This window comes from Mesoplodon bidens, assembly GCF_964165515.1.
Source record: "Mesoplodon bidens genome assembly, chromosome: 19".
Classification (NCBI taxonomy): domain Eukaryota; kingdom Metazoa; phylum Chordata; class Mammalia; order Artiodactyla; family Ziphiidae; genus Mesoplodon; species Mesoplodon bidens.
The window spans coordinates 46596372-46613661 of record NC_138179.1 but is presented as its reverse complement, the minus strand read 5'-3'; the positions used below and the strand labels follow the sequence as shown (position 1 = coordinate 46613661).

The following is a 17290-nucleotide window of genomic DNA, read 5'->3' as shown; positions in this document are numbered from 1 at the left end:
TGGCTGCACTGCACAGCTTGCGGGATCTCAGTTCCCTGACCCGGGAGGATTGAACCCAGGTCACAGCAGTGAAAGCGCAGAATCCTAACCACTAGACCACCCCTGGTGCAATTTTAAAAGGGATTGTTTGTTTACATTCCCTTTGTTTTTTCCTTGTTGGTGTAAAGAAATACAACCACTTTCTGTATGTTAATCTTGTATCCTGCTACCTTGCTTAATTCGTTTATCAGTTCTAGTAGTTTTTGTGTGGAGTCTTTCAGTTTTGTATGTACAGTATCATGTCACCTACATATAATGACAATTTTACCTCTTCCCTACCAATTTGAATACCTTTTATTTTGTTTTCTTGTCTGATTGCAATGGCTAGGACTTCCAATACTATGTTGAGGAGAAGTGGTGAGCGTGGGCATCCTTGTCTTTTTCCAGATTTTGGGGGGAAGGCTTTCATCTTTTCACCATTGAGTATTATATTGGCTGTGGGTTTGTCATAAATAGCTTTTATTATGTTGAGATATATTCCCTCTATACCCATTTTTGTAAGGGTTTTTATCATCAGTGGATGTTGAATTTTATCAAATCCGTCTGTTGAGATGATCATGTGGTTTTTGTCCTTTCTTTTGTTTTTGTTTGTTTTTCTTTCTCCAACACCGTAAGTTTATTTCTTGTTCATGTAAGAGCCAAAATGGGTGTTTCTAACCCGGGGGTGGTGCTCCTTCAAGCAACATTCAGGGCTCCTCCATCTTGTGGCTCTATTCTCTTCAACATATGATTCCAAGTGGCAGAAGGGGACTGAGCATCTTGTCATTTCTTTTGTTGATGTGGTGTATCACATTGATTGGTTTGTGTATGTCGAACCATCCTTTTGACCCTGGGGTGAATCCAACTTCGTCGTGGTATATGTCTTTTTTTATGTGTTGTTGGATTTGGTTTGCTAATATTTTTTTGGGAATTTTTGCATCTATATTCATCAGAGATATTGGCCTATAATTTTCTTTTTTGGTAGTGTCTTTGTCTGGTTTTGGTATCAGGGTGACGGTTTCTTCATAGAATCTCTTTGGGAGTGTTCCTGCCTCTTCAGTCTTTTGGAAGAGTTTGGGAAGGATCGGTATAAGTTCTTCTTTGTATGTTTGATAGAATTCCCCAGTGAAGCCACCTGGTCCTGGACTTCTCTTTGTAGGGAGTTTTTTGATTACAGATTCTATTTCATTTCTAGTGATTGGTCTGGTCAAGTTATATATTTCTTCTTGATTCAGTTTTGGTAGCCTGTATGTTTCTAGAAAGTTGTCCATTTCTTCTAGGTTGTTGAATTTGTTGCCATATAATTATTCATAGTATTCTCTTACGATTTTTTGTTTTTCTGTGGTATCAGTTGTGATTTCTTCTCTTTAATTTCTTATTTTGTTTATCTGGGGTTTTTTCGTGGTTTTTTTTTGTTTTTTTTCTTTTCTTTTTCTTGGCCACGCCACGCAGCTTGTGGAACCTTAGTTCCCTGACCAGGGATTGAACCCATGCCCTCGGCAGTGAAAGTGTACAGTCCTAACTGCTGGTCCACTGGGGAATTCCCAAGGTTTGTCATTCTTGTTTACCCTTTCAAAGAAGCAGCTCTTGGTTTTATTGATTTTTTTCTATTTTATTTTTAATCCCTATTTTATTTCCTCTCTTTTCCTGATCTTTATTATCTCCTTCCTTCTGCTGACTTTCTAGTTCACTGACATTTAAGGTAATTATTGATAAATATGTATTTTGCCATTTTAAACCTTGTTTTCCCATTGATTTTATATTTCTTTTTTGTCCCTTTTTGTTTTGTTTTTCCTTTTGTGGTTTGATGATTTTCTTTTGTATTATGCTTAATTATATTCACTTCTTTTTGGTTTTTGCGAATCAACTGTGTTTTTGATTTGTGGTTGCCCTGTTTTTCAAGTATGTTAACCACTTCCTGTATCTACTTGCTTTACACTGGTAGTCATATAGACCTAAACATACTCTAGAAAAAAAAAAGTCTACATTTTTGTACTCTCCCCCCCCACATTTTATGATTTTGACGTCCTCTTTTGCATCTTCATGTTCATCCTTTTGCTGTTCATTGTGGTTATCATTCTCTGACAAATGTTTTGATTTTATTTTTTAATTTTACTTAAGTGATTACTGGCTTAGTTAAGTGATATACTTTACAACTGTGATTTTCTCTTTCCTGTATATTCTTTTGTGTGTGTGTCTGTGTGTGTTTGATTTTTTTAAATATCTTTATTGGAGTATAGTTGCTATACAATGTTGTGTTAGTTTCTGCTGTATAACAAAGTGAATCAGCTATACATATACATATATCCCCATATCCCCTCCCTCTTGCTTCTCCATCCCACCCTCCCTATCCCCCTCTAGGTGGTCACAAAGCACTGAGCTGATCTTCCTGTGCTATGCGGCTGCTTCCCACTATCTGTTTTACATTTGGTACGGTATATATGTACATGCCACTCTCTCATTTTGCCCCAGCTTACCCTTCCTTCTCCCCTTGTCCTCAAGTCCATTCTCTATGTCTGCATCTTAATTCCAGTCCTGTCCCTAGGTTCTTCAGAACCATTTTATTTTAGTTTCCATATATATGTGTTAGCGTATGATATTTGTTTTTCTCTTTCTGGCTTACTTCACTCTATGAAAGACTCTAGGTCCATCCACCTCGCTACAAATAACTCAATTTTGTTTCTTTTTATGGCTGAGTAATATTACGTTCTATACATGTGCCACATCTTCTTTATCCATTCATCTGTCGATGGACACTTAAGTTGCTTCCGTGTCCTGGCTATTGTAAATAGTGCTGCAGTGAATGCTGTGGTGCATGACTCTTTCTGAATTATGGTTTTCTCAGGGTATATGCCCAGTAGTGGGATTGCTGGGTCGTATGGTAGTTCTATTTTTAGTTTTTCAAGGAACCTCCATACTGTTCTCAACAGTGGCTGTATCAATTTACATTCCCACCAACAGTGCAGGAGGGTTCCCTTTTCTCCACACCCTCTCCAGCATTTATTGTTTGTGGATTTTTTGATGATGGCTATTCTGACTGGTAGGAGGAGATACCTCCTTGTAGTTTTGATTTGCATTTCTCTAATGATTAGTGATGTTGAGCATCCTTTCATGTGTTTGTTGGCAATCTGTATCTCTTCTTTGGAGAAATGTCTATTTAGGTCTTCTGCCCATTTTTGGATTGGATTTTTTTTTGATATTGAGCTGCATGAGCTGCTTGTATATTTTGGAGATTAATCCTTTGTCAGTTGCTTCATTTGCAAATATTTTCTCCCATTCTGAGGGTTGTCTTTTCATCTTTTTTTATGGTTTCCTTTGCTGTGCAAAAGCTTTTAAGTTTCATTAGGTCCCATTTGTTTATTTTTGTTTTTATTTCCCTTTCTCTAGGAGGTGGGTAAAAAGGATTTTGCCGTGATTTATGTCACAGAGTGTTCTCCCTATGTTTTCCTCTAAGAGTTTTATAGGGTCTGGCCTTACATTTAAGTCTTTAATCCATTTTGAGTTTATTTTTGTGTATGGTGTTAGGGAGTGTTCTAATTTCATTCTGTTACATGTAGCTATCCAGTTTTCCCTGCACCACTTATTGAAGAGGCTGTCTTTCTCCATTGTATATTCTTGCCTCCTTTATCAAAGATAAGGTGACAGTATGTGTTTATCTCTGTGCTTGCTATCCTGTTCCATTGATCTATATTTCTGTTTTTGTGCCAGTACCATACTGTCTTGATTACTGTAGCTTTGTAGTATAGTCTGAAGTCAGGGAGCCTGATTCCTCCAGCTCCATTTTTCTTTCTCAAGATTGCTTTGGCTCTTTGGGGTCTTTTGTGTTTCCATGCAAATTGTGAAATTTTTTGTTCTAGTTCTGTGAAAAATGTCAGTGGTAGTTTGATAGGGATTGCATTGACTCTGTAGATTGCTTTGGGTAGTATAGTCTTTTTCACAATGTTGATTCTTCCAATCCAAGAACATGGTATATCTCTCCATCTGTTTGTATCCTCTTTAATTTCTTTCATCAGTGCCTTATAGTTTTCTGCGTACAGGTCTTTTGTCTCTTTAGGTAGGTTTACTCCTAGGTATTTTATTGTTTTTGTTGCAAAGGTAAATGGGAGTGTCTCCTTAATTTCTCTCTCAGATTTTTCATCATTAGTGTATAGGAATGCAAGAGATTTCTGTGCATTAATTTTGTATCCTGCTACTTTACCAAATTCATTTATTAGCTTTAGTAGTTTTCTGGTAGCATTGTTAGGATTCTCTATGTGTAGTGTCATGTCATCTGTAAACAGTGACAGTTTTACTTCTTTTCCGATTTGGATTCCTTTTATTTCTTTTTCTTCTCTGATTGCTGTGGCTAAAACTTCCATAACTATGTTGAATAATAGTGGTGAGAGTGGGCAACCTTGTCTTGTTCCTGATCTTAGTGGAAATGGTTTTAGTTTTTCACTATTAAGGAAGATGTTGGCTGTGGGTTTGTCATAGATGGCCTTTATTATGTTGAGGTATGTTCTCTCTATGCCTACTTTCTGGAGGGGTTTTATCATAAATCAGTGTTGATAAAAGCTTTTTCTGCATCTATTGAGATGATCATACGGTTTTTATCCTTCAGTTTGTTAATATGGTATATCACATTGATTGATTTGCATATATTGAAGAATCCTTCCATTCCTGGGATAAACCCCACTTGATCATGGTGTATGATCCTTTTAATGTGCTGTTGGATTCTGTTTGCTAGTATTTTGTTGAGGATTTTTGCATCTGTGTTCATCAGTGATATTGGCCTGTAGTTTTCTTTTTTTGTGACATCTTTGTGTGGTTTTGGTATCAGGGTGATGGTGGCCTCGTAGAATGAGTTTGGGAGTGTTCCTCCCTCTGCTGTATTTTGGAAGAATTTGAGAAGGATAGGTGTTAGCTCTTCTCTAAATGTTTGATAGAATTCGCCTGTGAAGCCATCTGGTCCTGGGCTTTTGTTTGTTGGAAGATTTTTTTTTTTTTTTTAAGGGCTCTTTATTATTTTTTTTTTAGTAATTTATTTATTTATTTTTGCTGTGTTGGGTCTTCGCCTCTGTGCAAGGGCTTTCTCTAGTTGTGGCAAGCGGGGGCCACTCTTCATCGCGGTGCGCGGGCCTTTCACTATCGCGGCCTCTCCTGTTGCGGAGCACAGGCTCCAGGCGCGCAGGCTCAGTAGCTGTGGCCCACGGGCCCAGTTGCTCCGCGGCATGTGGGATCCTCCCAGACCAGGGCTCGAACCCGTGTCCCCTGCATTAGCAGGCAGACTCTCAACCACTGCGCCACCAGGGAAGCCCTGTTGGAAGATTTTTAATCACAGTTTCAATTTCAGTGCTTGTGATTGGTCTATTTATATTTTCTGTTTCTTCCTGGTTCAGTCTTGGAAGGTTGTGCTTTTCTAAGAATTTGTCCATTTCTTCTAGGTTGTCCATTTTATTGGCATACAGTTGCTTGTAGTAATCTCTCATGATCCTCTGTATTTCTACAGTGTCAGTTGTTACTTACGCTTTCTCATTTCTAATTCTGTTGATTTGAGTCTTCTCCCTTTTTTCTTGAGGAGTCTGGCTAGTTAATGGTTTATCAATTTTGTTTTTCTTCTCAAAGAACCAGCTTTTAGTTTTATTGATCTTTGCTACTGTTTCCTTCATTTCTTCTTCATTTATTTCTGATCTGATCGTTATGATTTCTTTCCTTCTGATAACTTTAGGTTTTTTTGGTTCTTTTTTCTCTAATTGCTTTAGGTGTAACATTAGGTTGTTTACTTGAGATTTTTTTTTGTTTCTTGAGGTAGGATTGTATTGCTGTAAACTTCCCTCTTAGAACTGCTTTTGCTGCATCCCATAGGTTTTGGGTCATTGTGTTTCCATTATCATTTGTTTCTAGGTATTTTTTGATTTCCTCTTTGATTTCTTCAGTGATCTCTTTGTTATTTAGTAGTGTATTGTTTAGCCTCTGTGTGTTTGTATTTTTTTACAGTTTTTTTTCCTGTAATTGATATCTAGTCTCATAGCGTTGTGGTCGGAAAAGATACTTGATACGATTTCAGTTTTCTTAAATTTACCAAGGCTTGATATGTGACCCAAGATATCATCTATCCTGGAGAATGTTCCATGAGCAGTTGAGAAGTATATTCTGTTGTTTTTGGATGGAATGTCCTATAAATGTCAGTTAAGTCCATCTTGTTTAATGTGTCATTTAAAGCTTGTGTTTCCTTATTTATTTTCATTTAGGATGATCTGTCCATTGTTGAAAGTGGGGTATTAAAGTCCCCTACTATTATTGTGTTACTGACAATTTCCCCTTTTATGGCTGTTTGCATTTGCCTTATTTATTGAGGTGCTCCTATGTTGTGTGCGTATATATTTACAATTGTTATATCTTCTTTTTGGATTGATCCCTTCATGTTATGTAGTGTCCGTCTTTGTCTCTTGTAATAGTTTTTATTTTAAAGTCTGTTTTGTCTGATATGAGAATTGCTCCTCCAGCTGTCTTTTGATTTCCATTTGCATGGCATATCTTTTTCCATCCCCTCACTTTCAGTCTGTATGTGCCCCTAGGTCTGAAGTGGGTCTCTTGTAGACAGTATATATATACGGGTCTTATTTCTGTATCCATTCAGCCAGTCTATGTCTTTTGTTTGGAGCATTTAATCCATTTACATTTAAGGTAGTTATCGACATGTATGTTCCTATTACCATTTTCTTAGTTGTTTCGGGTATGTTGTTGTAGGTCTTTTCCTTCTCTTGTGTTTCCTGCCTAGAGAAGTTCATTTAGCTTTTGTTGTAAAGCTGGTTTGGTGGTGCTGAATTCTCTTAGCTTTTGCTTGTCTGTAAAGGTTTTAATTTCTCTGTCGAATCTGAATGAGATCCTTGCCAGGTAGAGTAATCTTGGTTGTAGGTTTTTCCCTTTCATCACTTTAAATATATTTATTTTTATTTTTGGCTGCATTGGGTCTTTGTTGCTGTGCACGGGCTTTCTCTATTTGCAGCGAGCAGGGGCTACTCTTCATTGTGGTGCGTGGGCTTCTCATTGCGGTGGCTTCTCTTGCTGCGGAGCATGGGCTCTAGAGCGCAGGCTCAGTAGTTGTCTTTCACGGGCTTAGTTGCTCCGCGGCATGTGGGATCTTCCCGGACCAGGGCTTGAACCCGGGTCCCCTGCATTGGCAGGCGGATTCTTCACCACTGTGCCACCAGGGAAGCCCTTTCTCATCACTTTAAATATTTCCTGCCACTCCCTTCTGACTTGCAGAGTTTCTGCTGAAAGGTCACCTGTTAACCTTATGGGGATTCCCTTGTATGTTATTTGTTGCTTTTCCCTTGCTGCTTTTAATGTTTTTTCTTTGTATTTAATTTTTGATAGTTTGGTTAATATGTGTCTTGGCATGTTTCTCCTTGGATTTATCCTGTATGGGACTCTGCGCTTCCTGGACTTGACTCTTTCCTTTCCCGTATTAGGGAAGTTTTCACTATAATCTCTTCAAATATTTTCTCAGTCCTTTTCTTTTTCTCTCCTTCTTCTGGGATCCCTATAATTCAAATGTTGGTGAGTTTAGTGTTGTCCCAGAGGTCTCTGAAACATAGACTGTCCTCAATTCTTTTCGTTCTTTTTTCTTTATTCTGCTCTGTGATACTTACTTCCACTATTTTATCCTCCAGGTCACTTATCTGTTTTTCTGCCTCAGTTATTCTGCTATTGATTCCTTGTAGAGAATTTTTAATTTCATTTATTGTGTTGTTCATCATTGTTTGTTTGCTCTTTAGTTCTTCTAGGTCCTTGTATTTTCTCCATTCTGTTTACAAGATTTTGGATCATCTTTACTATCATTACTCTGAATTCTTTTTCAGGTAGCCTGCCTATTTATTTCCTCTTCTTTTGTTCTGGTGGGTTTTTACCTTGCTCCTTCATCTGCTGTGTGTTTCTCTGTCTTCTCATTTTGCTTAACTTAATGTGATTGGGGTCTCCTTTTCGCAGGCTGCAGGTTTGTAGTTCCTGTTGTTTTTGGTGTCTGCCCCCAGTGGGTAAGGTTGGTTCAGTGGGTTGTGTAGGCTTCCTGGTGGAGGGGACTGGTGCCTGTGTTCTGGTGGATGAGGCTGGATCTTGTCTTTCTGGTGAGCAGGACCACGTCTGGTGGTGTGTTTTGGGGTGTCTGTGAACTTACTATGATTTTAGGCAGCCTCTCTGCTAATGGGTGGGGTTGTGTTCCTATCTTGCTAGTTGTTTGGCATGGGGTGTCCAGCACTGGAGCTTGCTGGTCGTTGAGTGAAGCTGGGTGTTGGTGTTGAGCCGGAGATCTCTGGGAGAGCTCTTGCTGATTGATATTACGTGGGGCCGGGAGGTCTCCTGTGGACCAGTGTCCTGAACTCGGCTCTCCCACCTCAGAGGCTCAGGCCTGACACCCGGCCGGAGCACCAAGACCCCGTCAGCCACACAGCTCAGAAGAAAAGGGAGATAAAAAAGAAAGGTAAATAAATAAAAAAGATAATGTAAAGTTATGAAAATAAAAAATAATTAATAAAATTAAAAAAAATTAAAAGTAATAAAAAAGAGAGCAACCAAACCAATAAACAAGTCCACCAATTATAATAATCGCTAAAAACTATACTAAGATAAATATAAAAATCAGAAAGTGGTCGGTTGCATACAGCAAACCCCAAGTCTACAGTTGCTCCCAAAGTCCACCGCCTCAATTTTGGGATGATTCGTTGTCTTTTCAGGTATTCCACAGATGCAGGGTATCTCAAGTTGATTGTGGGGATTTAATCTGCTGCTCCTGAGGCTGCACGGAGAAATTTCCCTTTCTCTCCTTTGTTCTCACAGCTCCTGGGGTTCAGCTGTGGATTTGGTCCTGCTTCTGCATGTAGGGTGCTCTCTGGCATCTGTTCTTTGCCCAGACAGGAGGGGGTTAAAGGAGCAGCTGATCAGGGGGCTCTGGCTCACTCAGGCGGGGGGAGGGAGGGGTACGGATGTGGGGCGAGCCTGCAGTGGCAGAGGCCAGCATGACATTGCAGCAGCCTGAGGTGCGCCGTGCGTTCTCCCAGGGAAGTTGTCCCTGGATCACGGGACCCTGGCAGTGATGGGCTGCACAGGCCCCTGGGAGGAGAGGTGTGGAGAGTGACCTGTGCGGGCACACAGGATTCTTGGTGGCTGCAGTAACAGCCTTAGCGTCTCATGCCCGTCTCTGGGGTCCATGCTGATAGCCGCGGCTCATGCCCGTCTCTGGTGTCCATGCTGATAGCCGCGGCTCATGCCCGTCTCTGGGGTCCATGCTGATAGCCGCGGCTCATGCCCGTCTCTGGGGTCCATGCTGATAGCCGCGGCTCATGCCCGTCTCTGGGGTCCATGCTGATAGCCGCGGCTCATGCCCGTCTCTGGGGTCCATGCTGATAGCCGCGGCTCATGCCCGTCTCTGGGGTCCATGCTGATAGCCGCGGCTCATGCCCGTCTCTGGGGTCCATGCTGATAGCCGCGGCTCATGCCCGTCTCTGGAGCTCATTTAGGCGGTGCTCTGAATCCTCTCTTCCCGCACACCCAGAAACAATGGTCTCTTGACTCTTAGGCAGGTCCAGACTTTTTCTCGGACTCCCTCCCGGTTAGCTGTGGCACGCTAGCCCCCTTCAGGCTGTGTTTACGCAGCCAACCCCAGTCCTCTCCCTGGGATCTGATGCCCCCACCTGCCCCGGCGGGTGAGCAGACAAGCCTCTCAGGCTTGTGAATGTTGGTCGGCAGCGATCCTCTGTGCAGGAATCTCTCCGCTTTGCCCTCTGCACCCCTGTTGCTGCGCTCTCCTCCGTGGCTCCGAAGCTTCCCCCCGTCACCCCCACCCCATCTCCACCAGTGCAGGGGCTTCCTAGTGTGTGGGAACTTTTCCTCCTTCACAGCTTCCTCCCGGAGGTGCAAGTCCTGTCCCTATTCTTTTGCCTCTGTTTTATCTTTTTTCTTTTGCCCTACCCAGGTGCGTGGGGAGTTTCTTGTTTTGGGGGAAGTCTGAGGTCTTCTGCCAGCATTCAGTAGGTGTTCTGTAGGAGTTGTTCCACATGTAGGTGTATTTTTGATGTATTTATGGGGAGGAAGGTGATCTTCACTTCTTACTCCTCCGCCATCTTGAAGGTCCTCCTCTTTCCTATAGAGTCTTACTTTTCTGTTAGGGAAGACCTTTCAATATTTCCTTTAGTATAGGTTTAGTATTGCTGTATTCTTTTAGTTTTTGCTTGTCTGAGAAATTCTTTATCCCTCCTTCTATTCTAAATGAAAACTTTGCTGGGTAGTGTCTTAGTTGGCAGATTTTTCCCTTTCAGGATTTTGAATGTAGCTTGCCTCTCCCTTCTGGCCTGAAACACTTCTGTAGAGAAATCAGCTGATAGCCTTATTGGGGTTCCCTTGTAATTAACTTTGTTTTTCTCTTGCTGCCTTTAGAATTCTCTTTAACTTTTGCCATTTTAATTATAACACATCTTGGTGTAGGTCTGTTTGGGTTTATCTTGTTTGCCACCATCTGTGCTTCCTGTATCTGGATATGTTTCCTTCTTAAGGTTTGGGAATTTTTCAGCCATAATTTCTTCAAATAAACTTTCATTCCCCTTTTCTCTTTCTTCTCTTTCTAGGATCGCTGTTATGCATAGATTGGCACTCTGTATTATCCCACAGGTCTCTTATAGTTCCTTCATTGTTTTTCGTTGGGGTTTCTGTCTGCTCTTCTTACTGGGTGATTTCCATTATTCTATCTTCCAGAACACTTATGTGTACTTCTGCATTATTCATTCTGCTGTTCATAGCCTTTAGTTCAGCTTTCATCTCTTCTAATGAATTCTCTAATTTTTCTCGTCTTCTCCTTACAGTTTTTAGTTCCTTTTTATAGTAACCTGCATTTCTGTCGACAGCCTTTCTTAGTTCCTTCTGTATTTTCCTTATCTCCTTTTTGAACTTGGTGTCTGTGGACTGAAGAGGTCTGCTGCATTGTCTGTGCTCTCAGGGGAATTCTCTCCATCTCTCAGTTGGGAGTACTTCCTCTGCTTCTTCACTGTAGTCGTATTGCTTTTGCTCTATGAGTTTAGGAGAAACAATTATTTACTGTTGTCTTGGAGGGCTGTTTTTATGTGGTATCGTCCCTGTGGAGCCTGTGTGGGTTTAATCATTTTGGGTGCGAGGGCTGTTTTTAGTATGGATGTCTGCCATCTCTTTCCTCAGTGTATGCCAGCCGTTATCCCCTTGATAGGAGGTGTGACTGGTGGTGTGACCAGAGCCTGCACTGGATATTGAGCGAGGCGTCCTCTTTGCTCTCTGGTTGTCACTGTCCTGTCAGGGGCAGGGTCTGCTCCCTAGCTGTTGGAGTGGAAGCCCCCAGATCTGTTTCTGAGCTGCATTTCTGATCTGCAGTGTGAGGTAGGTGTGATTGGAGGGCTCCCGCTGGGAGCGGAGCCACTGGGTATTCCTCCGCTGGAGCTGTTCATCTGTGAGTACCCTCTGCTGTGTCACCTTTCACCCATTGTGCGGGTTCACAGAGTACAGTGTTGTTGGTGTGGCCCCCGGCCCCACCTCAACCGTGGGTACACCAGCAGCAGGCCCTGGTGTCTCTCCAGCGTTGTTTTTGCACGGCCAGCAGTGCAGATCCGCTGAAGTCAGGTCCCAGGACTGCAGTAGGTGTGCACCTGGACCTGCTGTGGGAGCTGTGGAGGCAGCTCAGACCCTGGCCGGGCCCAGCCCCCACGTATACTGGTCCACAAAGCCCACAGCTGCTAAAGCCAGACCCATCCCAGCCGCGGGAGCACCTGTGGTCCGTTTGGTTGTTCCACAGGCGCTGGATTTACAAAGTTGGCAGCAGAGGTCTAAATCCGTGGTTCACGCAGCTGCTGGGAGAGATTTCAGCTCTGCTTGTGAGTCGCACAGCCCCTGGGGCTCAGCTGTGGTTTCAACCACACCTCTGCATGTGGGCAACCCACTGGCGTTGCTCCTGGGGATGCCGAGGTGGCCGGGGCACACAAGCCTGTCCAGGCGGGAGGGGGCTAGGGTGGCAGCTGTGGCTCGCAAGCCTGCCCAGGCAATGGCCAGTGCCTGGGGAAGGAGGCCGCAGTGGCAGCCCCACCCCTCCCTTTGCCACTTAACATTGGTGCTTTGGTTCTGTGGCGGCCCAGGCTTCTTCTGAAAACGCTACTACTGCTGCGCTCCCCGCTCCAGCCCCTTCAGGCTGTCTCCATGCAGCCAGCAGCAGTCCTCCCCCCCCCCCCCCGTCTGTTCTCTAAACCCTGCATTCCAGCACCCTCCCCCCACCCCCATACCAGCAGACGAGCTTCTCATGCTGAGGCTCCCAGGGCCGTGGCACAGACCTACCGTGTAGGGGTCTCTCTGTTCTGCCTGCCACAAACTGGTTGTTGTGCTCTCCTCTGAGCCTCTGAAGCTCCTTTTCTGTCCCAGCTAATCTCCCTGCTGGGGATGGGACTTCCCAGAGTATGGGAACTTCTGTTCTTCAGCTCCTTCCCAAGGGCGTGGGTCCCGTACCACTTCCTTTTTTTTTTATTTTTATAACTTTTCATTTATTTATAAAATTAATTTTATTTATTTTGGCTGCGTTGGGTCTTCGTTGCTGCACGCAGGCTTTCTCTAGTTGCGGTGAGCAGGGGCTACTCTTTGTTGTGGTGCGCAGGCTTCTCATTGTGGTGGCTTCTCTTGATACAGAGCATGGGCTCTAGGGCACATGGGCTTCAGTAGTTGTGGCACACGGGCTTAGTTGCTCCGCGGCATGTGGGATCTTCTCATACCAGGGCTCGAACCTGTGTCCCCTGCATTGGCAGGCAGATTCTTAACCACTGCACCACCAAGGAAGTCCCTGTAGATGTATTCTTGGTATATTTGTGGGAAGAGGTGAGTTCCATGTCCTGCTATTCCACCACCTTGATTCTTCCCTCTCTTTTCTTTTTTTTTAACATGTTTATTGAAGTATAATTGCTTTATAATGGCGTGTTAGTTTCTGCTGTATACCAAAGTGAATCAGCTATACATATACATATATATCCGTATACCCTCCCTCTTGCGTCTCCCTCCCACTCTCCATATCCAGCCCCTCTAGGTGGACACAAAGCACCAAGCTGATCTCCCTGTGCTATGCAGCTGCTTCCCACTAGCTATCTGTTTTTCATTTGGTAGTGTATATATGTCCATGCCACTCTCTCACTCTCTCACAGTTTACCCTTCCCCCTCCCCATGTCCTCAAGTCAGTTCTCTACATCTGCGTCTTTATTCCTGTCCTGCCCCTAGGTTCTTCATAACCTTTTTTTTTTTAAGATTCCATATATATGTGTTAGCATACAATGTTTGTTTTTCTCTTTCTGACGTACTTCACTCTGTATGACAGACTCTAGGTCCATCCATCTCACTACAAATAACTCAATTTCGTTTCTTTTTATGGCTGAGTAATATTCCATTGTATATATGTGCCACATCTTTTCCCTCTCTTATTTTCTTTCTAGCAAATGATCAAGCATGGTCATGACTTGCTTCATTTAATCCTCAGAATAACAAAGGAGAATAGGCAGAAAAACTATATATAAATATAATTCTTTAACTAATAAGAACACTGAACCCTAAGATAATTCAGATTCCTTCTCCAAATCACATTGGTACTGTGTGGCAGAGCTGGGACTCAAATCTAATTTTTCTTGCTTAGTGGTCCTGAGAACTAGCTCTTGTCCAGTACATACTGCTGCCTTCCTCTTGTCATTTGCCAGGTTCTGTCAGTCTTTACAGTATCTCTTGCATCTGTTTCTTTCTATGTCCCCTATAGTCATCTTACCTTATACCTTCGTTAACTCTTGCCTGATCTAAATTCTCTCCCTGCTCTAGGCTCCCTGCTCTCCTTTGGATGTGGTGTTTACAGCTACAGGGTGATTTCCTGTCACGCGACTCCTCTTGCTCAAAAATTGTCACTCATTGCTTATGAAGTGAAGTCCTTCTAGATTCCTCAGTTACTTGTTACCTAAAGTCTTCAGCCAGAATTCTTCTCTCCTCTAAGGAAGTAGGGGAAAAAAACAATCCAATATGGATGTGTTTTTGTTTGGCCTAAACATTGCTTTTTTAAAATATGAGCCAACGTTTTTAAGATCAGGAGATTTTGTTGAAAAGATCAGACTCTTGAAAAGTGGAAAGTCTGGCAAGACTAGGCCTGCATTCTTGTGTGGCAAAAAATAGGCTGTTGTTGAGGAAATAGCTGCCTGCTTTAGACAAGGCAGCCTTTTTCTACTTCACCCATCAGTCCCTATTGTCTTCTTGACACTGAGGCCATCGTTTAGAACCATTTACCATCACACTTGTGCTGTAATTTTCTTATAGTGGAGAAATATTTTTCTCGAGCTTGGGTCTCTTATCAAATATTAGAAAATAAGACTCAGAGCTATGTGTTACAAGAAAAATTAGGGCATGCTTCTTTAGAATATTCCTACTTACTAAAGTGTAAGCAAAGCATGTCTGTGTCAAAAGAATAGAACTCTTCTTATCCTGGCTTACTTCATTCATTGTCACACTGGTACCCATTGAGTATTTTGAGTTTCCCACCTTTTAGAACATCTTGAATTACTTTCCGAAGAATATATACATAAAAGGTAGCAGAGCCAGGATTCAACTCCAAAGCCCATATTCTTTTTGCTGTATCATTCAGTATCTGAGTTCTTATAGCTTTGTGTATTTCTGCCATAATGCTTAACCAAAACTACTCAGAACATACATGTGCTTTGCAACATGGTAGCAATTTAGTAAATAGAGTGTGTTAAATGATTCTTTCTAGAACTAAAGGCAATAAATAAATGGTTTGTCATGTTTGAGATGTCTTATACGTGTCTTTTTTTTTCCCCCATCTGTTTGAGATATGGACATTTCCCAAAGGGCTATGTTTGTCATTTCTTCAGATCCCTAGTGATGAATTAGAATAAAAATCAACTTTTGATTTTCTGTGTTTAAATTTAGATTTAATGTTTGGTAATGCAAGCTGGCATAGCCCTTTTTGAGTAGGAGTATCCAAGAATGGCCCAAATTCTCTTGCTTGGAATTTCAAGTAGTTGAAGCTGTTTGGAGGTTAGATCTTTCTGATATAGTATCATTCTTCTGGGTATTTTTTTGGTATAGTATCCAAAGAGGTTTTGCTGATTTTAGGACAGAGAGATTGGATATTATCTGATCTTGGGGAGAGTGTTGTTGCCAAGGTATTGCATTAATCCCTGATTTCAGGTGTAAACTTTTCTAGGAGGTGTAAACTTTTCTAGTGTTTGAACTAGATGAAGATTGATTTTTAGCTAGTGTTTCAAAAAAGATTTAGGCTGGGCTTCCCTGGTGGCGCAGTGGTTGAGAATCTGCCTGCCAATGCAGGGGACACGGGTTCGAGCCCTGGTCTGGGAAGATCCCACATGCCGTGGAGCAACTAGCCCCGTGAGCCACAAATACTGAGCCTGCGCGCCTGGAGCCTGTGCTCCGCAATGAGAGGCCGCGATAGTGAGAGGCCCGCGCACCGTGATGAGGAGTGGCCCCCACTTGCCGCAACTAGAGAAAGCCCTCACACAGAAACGAAGACCCAACACAGCCATAAATAAATGAATAAATAAATAAATAAATAAATAAATAAATTAAAAAAAAAAGATTTAGGCTAAAAAATATGTTCTTTAAGTGTTTGTGGCCCTTTTCTTATGTTACATTGCATAGTCATCTTCACTTCACCCATAGCCTTTACTATATCTTATGTGTGGCTCAGTCCCTTGAAAAATAGTGTTTATGTGTAATATTTCTTTTTAAAAAAGTTCTTTATCAGGAACTTTTGATTAGATAGAACATCTGACTATGCCAGGTTATATATAGTGGCATTTTTTTACATCAAAGGAATCAGAAAAACTCATGTTGCTTTGTAACAAGAAACAATTATGCAGAATCTGTTTTACCCTTGGGGAAAATTACTTAATTCTTCTGACCTTGATTTTCACATGTATAAAACAAAGAATTAATTTAGATCAATAATTATCAATTTGCTGTGTATAAGAATTGCCTATGGAAAGTGGAAAAACTACATGCATTTAAGTCCAACCCAAAGGGTTCTGATGTAGTAGGTGTATTTAGATTAAGGTTTTTCAACCTCAGGATTATTGACATTTAGGGCTGGATAATTCTCTGTTTTGTGGGCTATCCTGTGCATTGTAGGATGTTTAGCAGTATCTATGGGCTTTACTCACTAGATGTTAGTAACAATCCCCCACCCCAAGTTACGACAAGCAGAAATGTCTCCTGACATTGCCAGATGTCCATGGGGGACAAAATTACCTCAGGCTGAGAGCCACCTTCCCAGAGCCAGATCTAGAAGTCTGCACTTTTTACCAGCCCCATTGGTAATTATATCGTTAACTCTTAAAAGTGATCAGTCAAGAATTTTTGCTAATTTTTCCATGCATGGTATATTTGCAGATAAAAATTGAGCAATCCATGTACAGTCAAGTTTTTAGAACATTTGGGTATTTCTCTTTAAAAAATAATTGTCAAACAATTTGATTGCATCGAAATGCAGTTGTTAAAATGCATAGCTAAAACTGTGGTGGTGCTTGTCTGAATCTAAAAATTCTTTATAAAGAAATTTCCCTTTCAGTGTTTTTAGTTGGTGATTCCTTGCGGCCTTTTGTTTCATTAGGATCAAGCAGCTAGAGACATGAAGAGGCTTGAAGAAAAGGACAAGGAAAGAAAAAACGTAAAGTAAGTTGTTTTCTTCTCCCTCAAAAAAGTTACATAAAAATTGCTACAGTATTGCAGAGCCTATACCCCCAGAATTTATAGAGAAAAATTAAAATACACAAATGACTTAAAGTTATTCCTGTGTCTTGAATAATATTTCTTATAGTAATTAAAAAGCATTCTTTTTAGTATTCAACTATAAATAGTTTTTAGTAAACACAAGAATGAGTTACAGGGCTTCCCTGGTGGCGCAGTGGTTGAGAGTCTGCCTGCCGATGCAGGGGACACGGGTTCGTGCCCCGGTCCGGGAGGATCCCACGTGCCGCGGAGCGGCTGGGCCCGTGAGCCATGGCCGCTGGGCCTGCGCGTCCAGAGCCTGTGCTCCACAACGGGAGAGGCCGCAGCAGTGAGAGGCCCGCGTACCACAAAAAAAAAAAAAAAGAATGAGTTACAGAGAGAATCGAGAGAGCATCATTATTAAAGTTTGGGTTCATTTTTCAGTCTTTCCCATAACTGATATAAAATAGGCTTATGCCTATGTGATTGATTTTAAGAAGTAATGGTGATTGTATACGAAAAACTA

At 42.0% G+C, this 17290-nt stretch overlaps 1 protein-coding gene across 1 annotated transcript in view; it reads left to right on the top strand.

Annotated features, from left to right (window-relative positions):
* Positions 1 to 17290, top strand: part of DDX42 (DEAD-box helicase 42) — a 55525-nt gene that overhangs the window by 17051 nt on the left and 21184 nt on the right. Inside the window, exon 4 of the mRNA XM_081218654.1 lies at positions 16667 to 16728. Coding sequence (XP_081074780.1) covers positions 16667 to 16728 — 62 coding nt within the window. The remainder of the gene's footprint in view (positions 1 to 16666; positions 16729 to 17290) is intronic.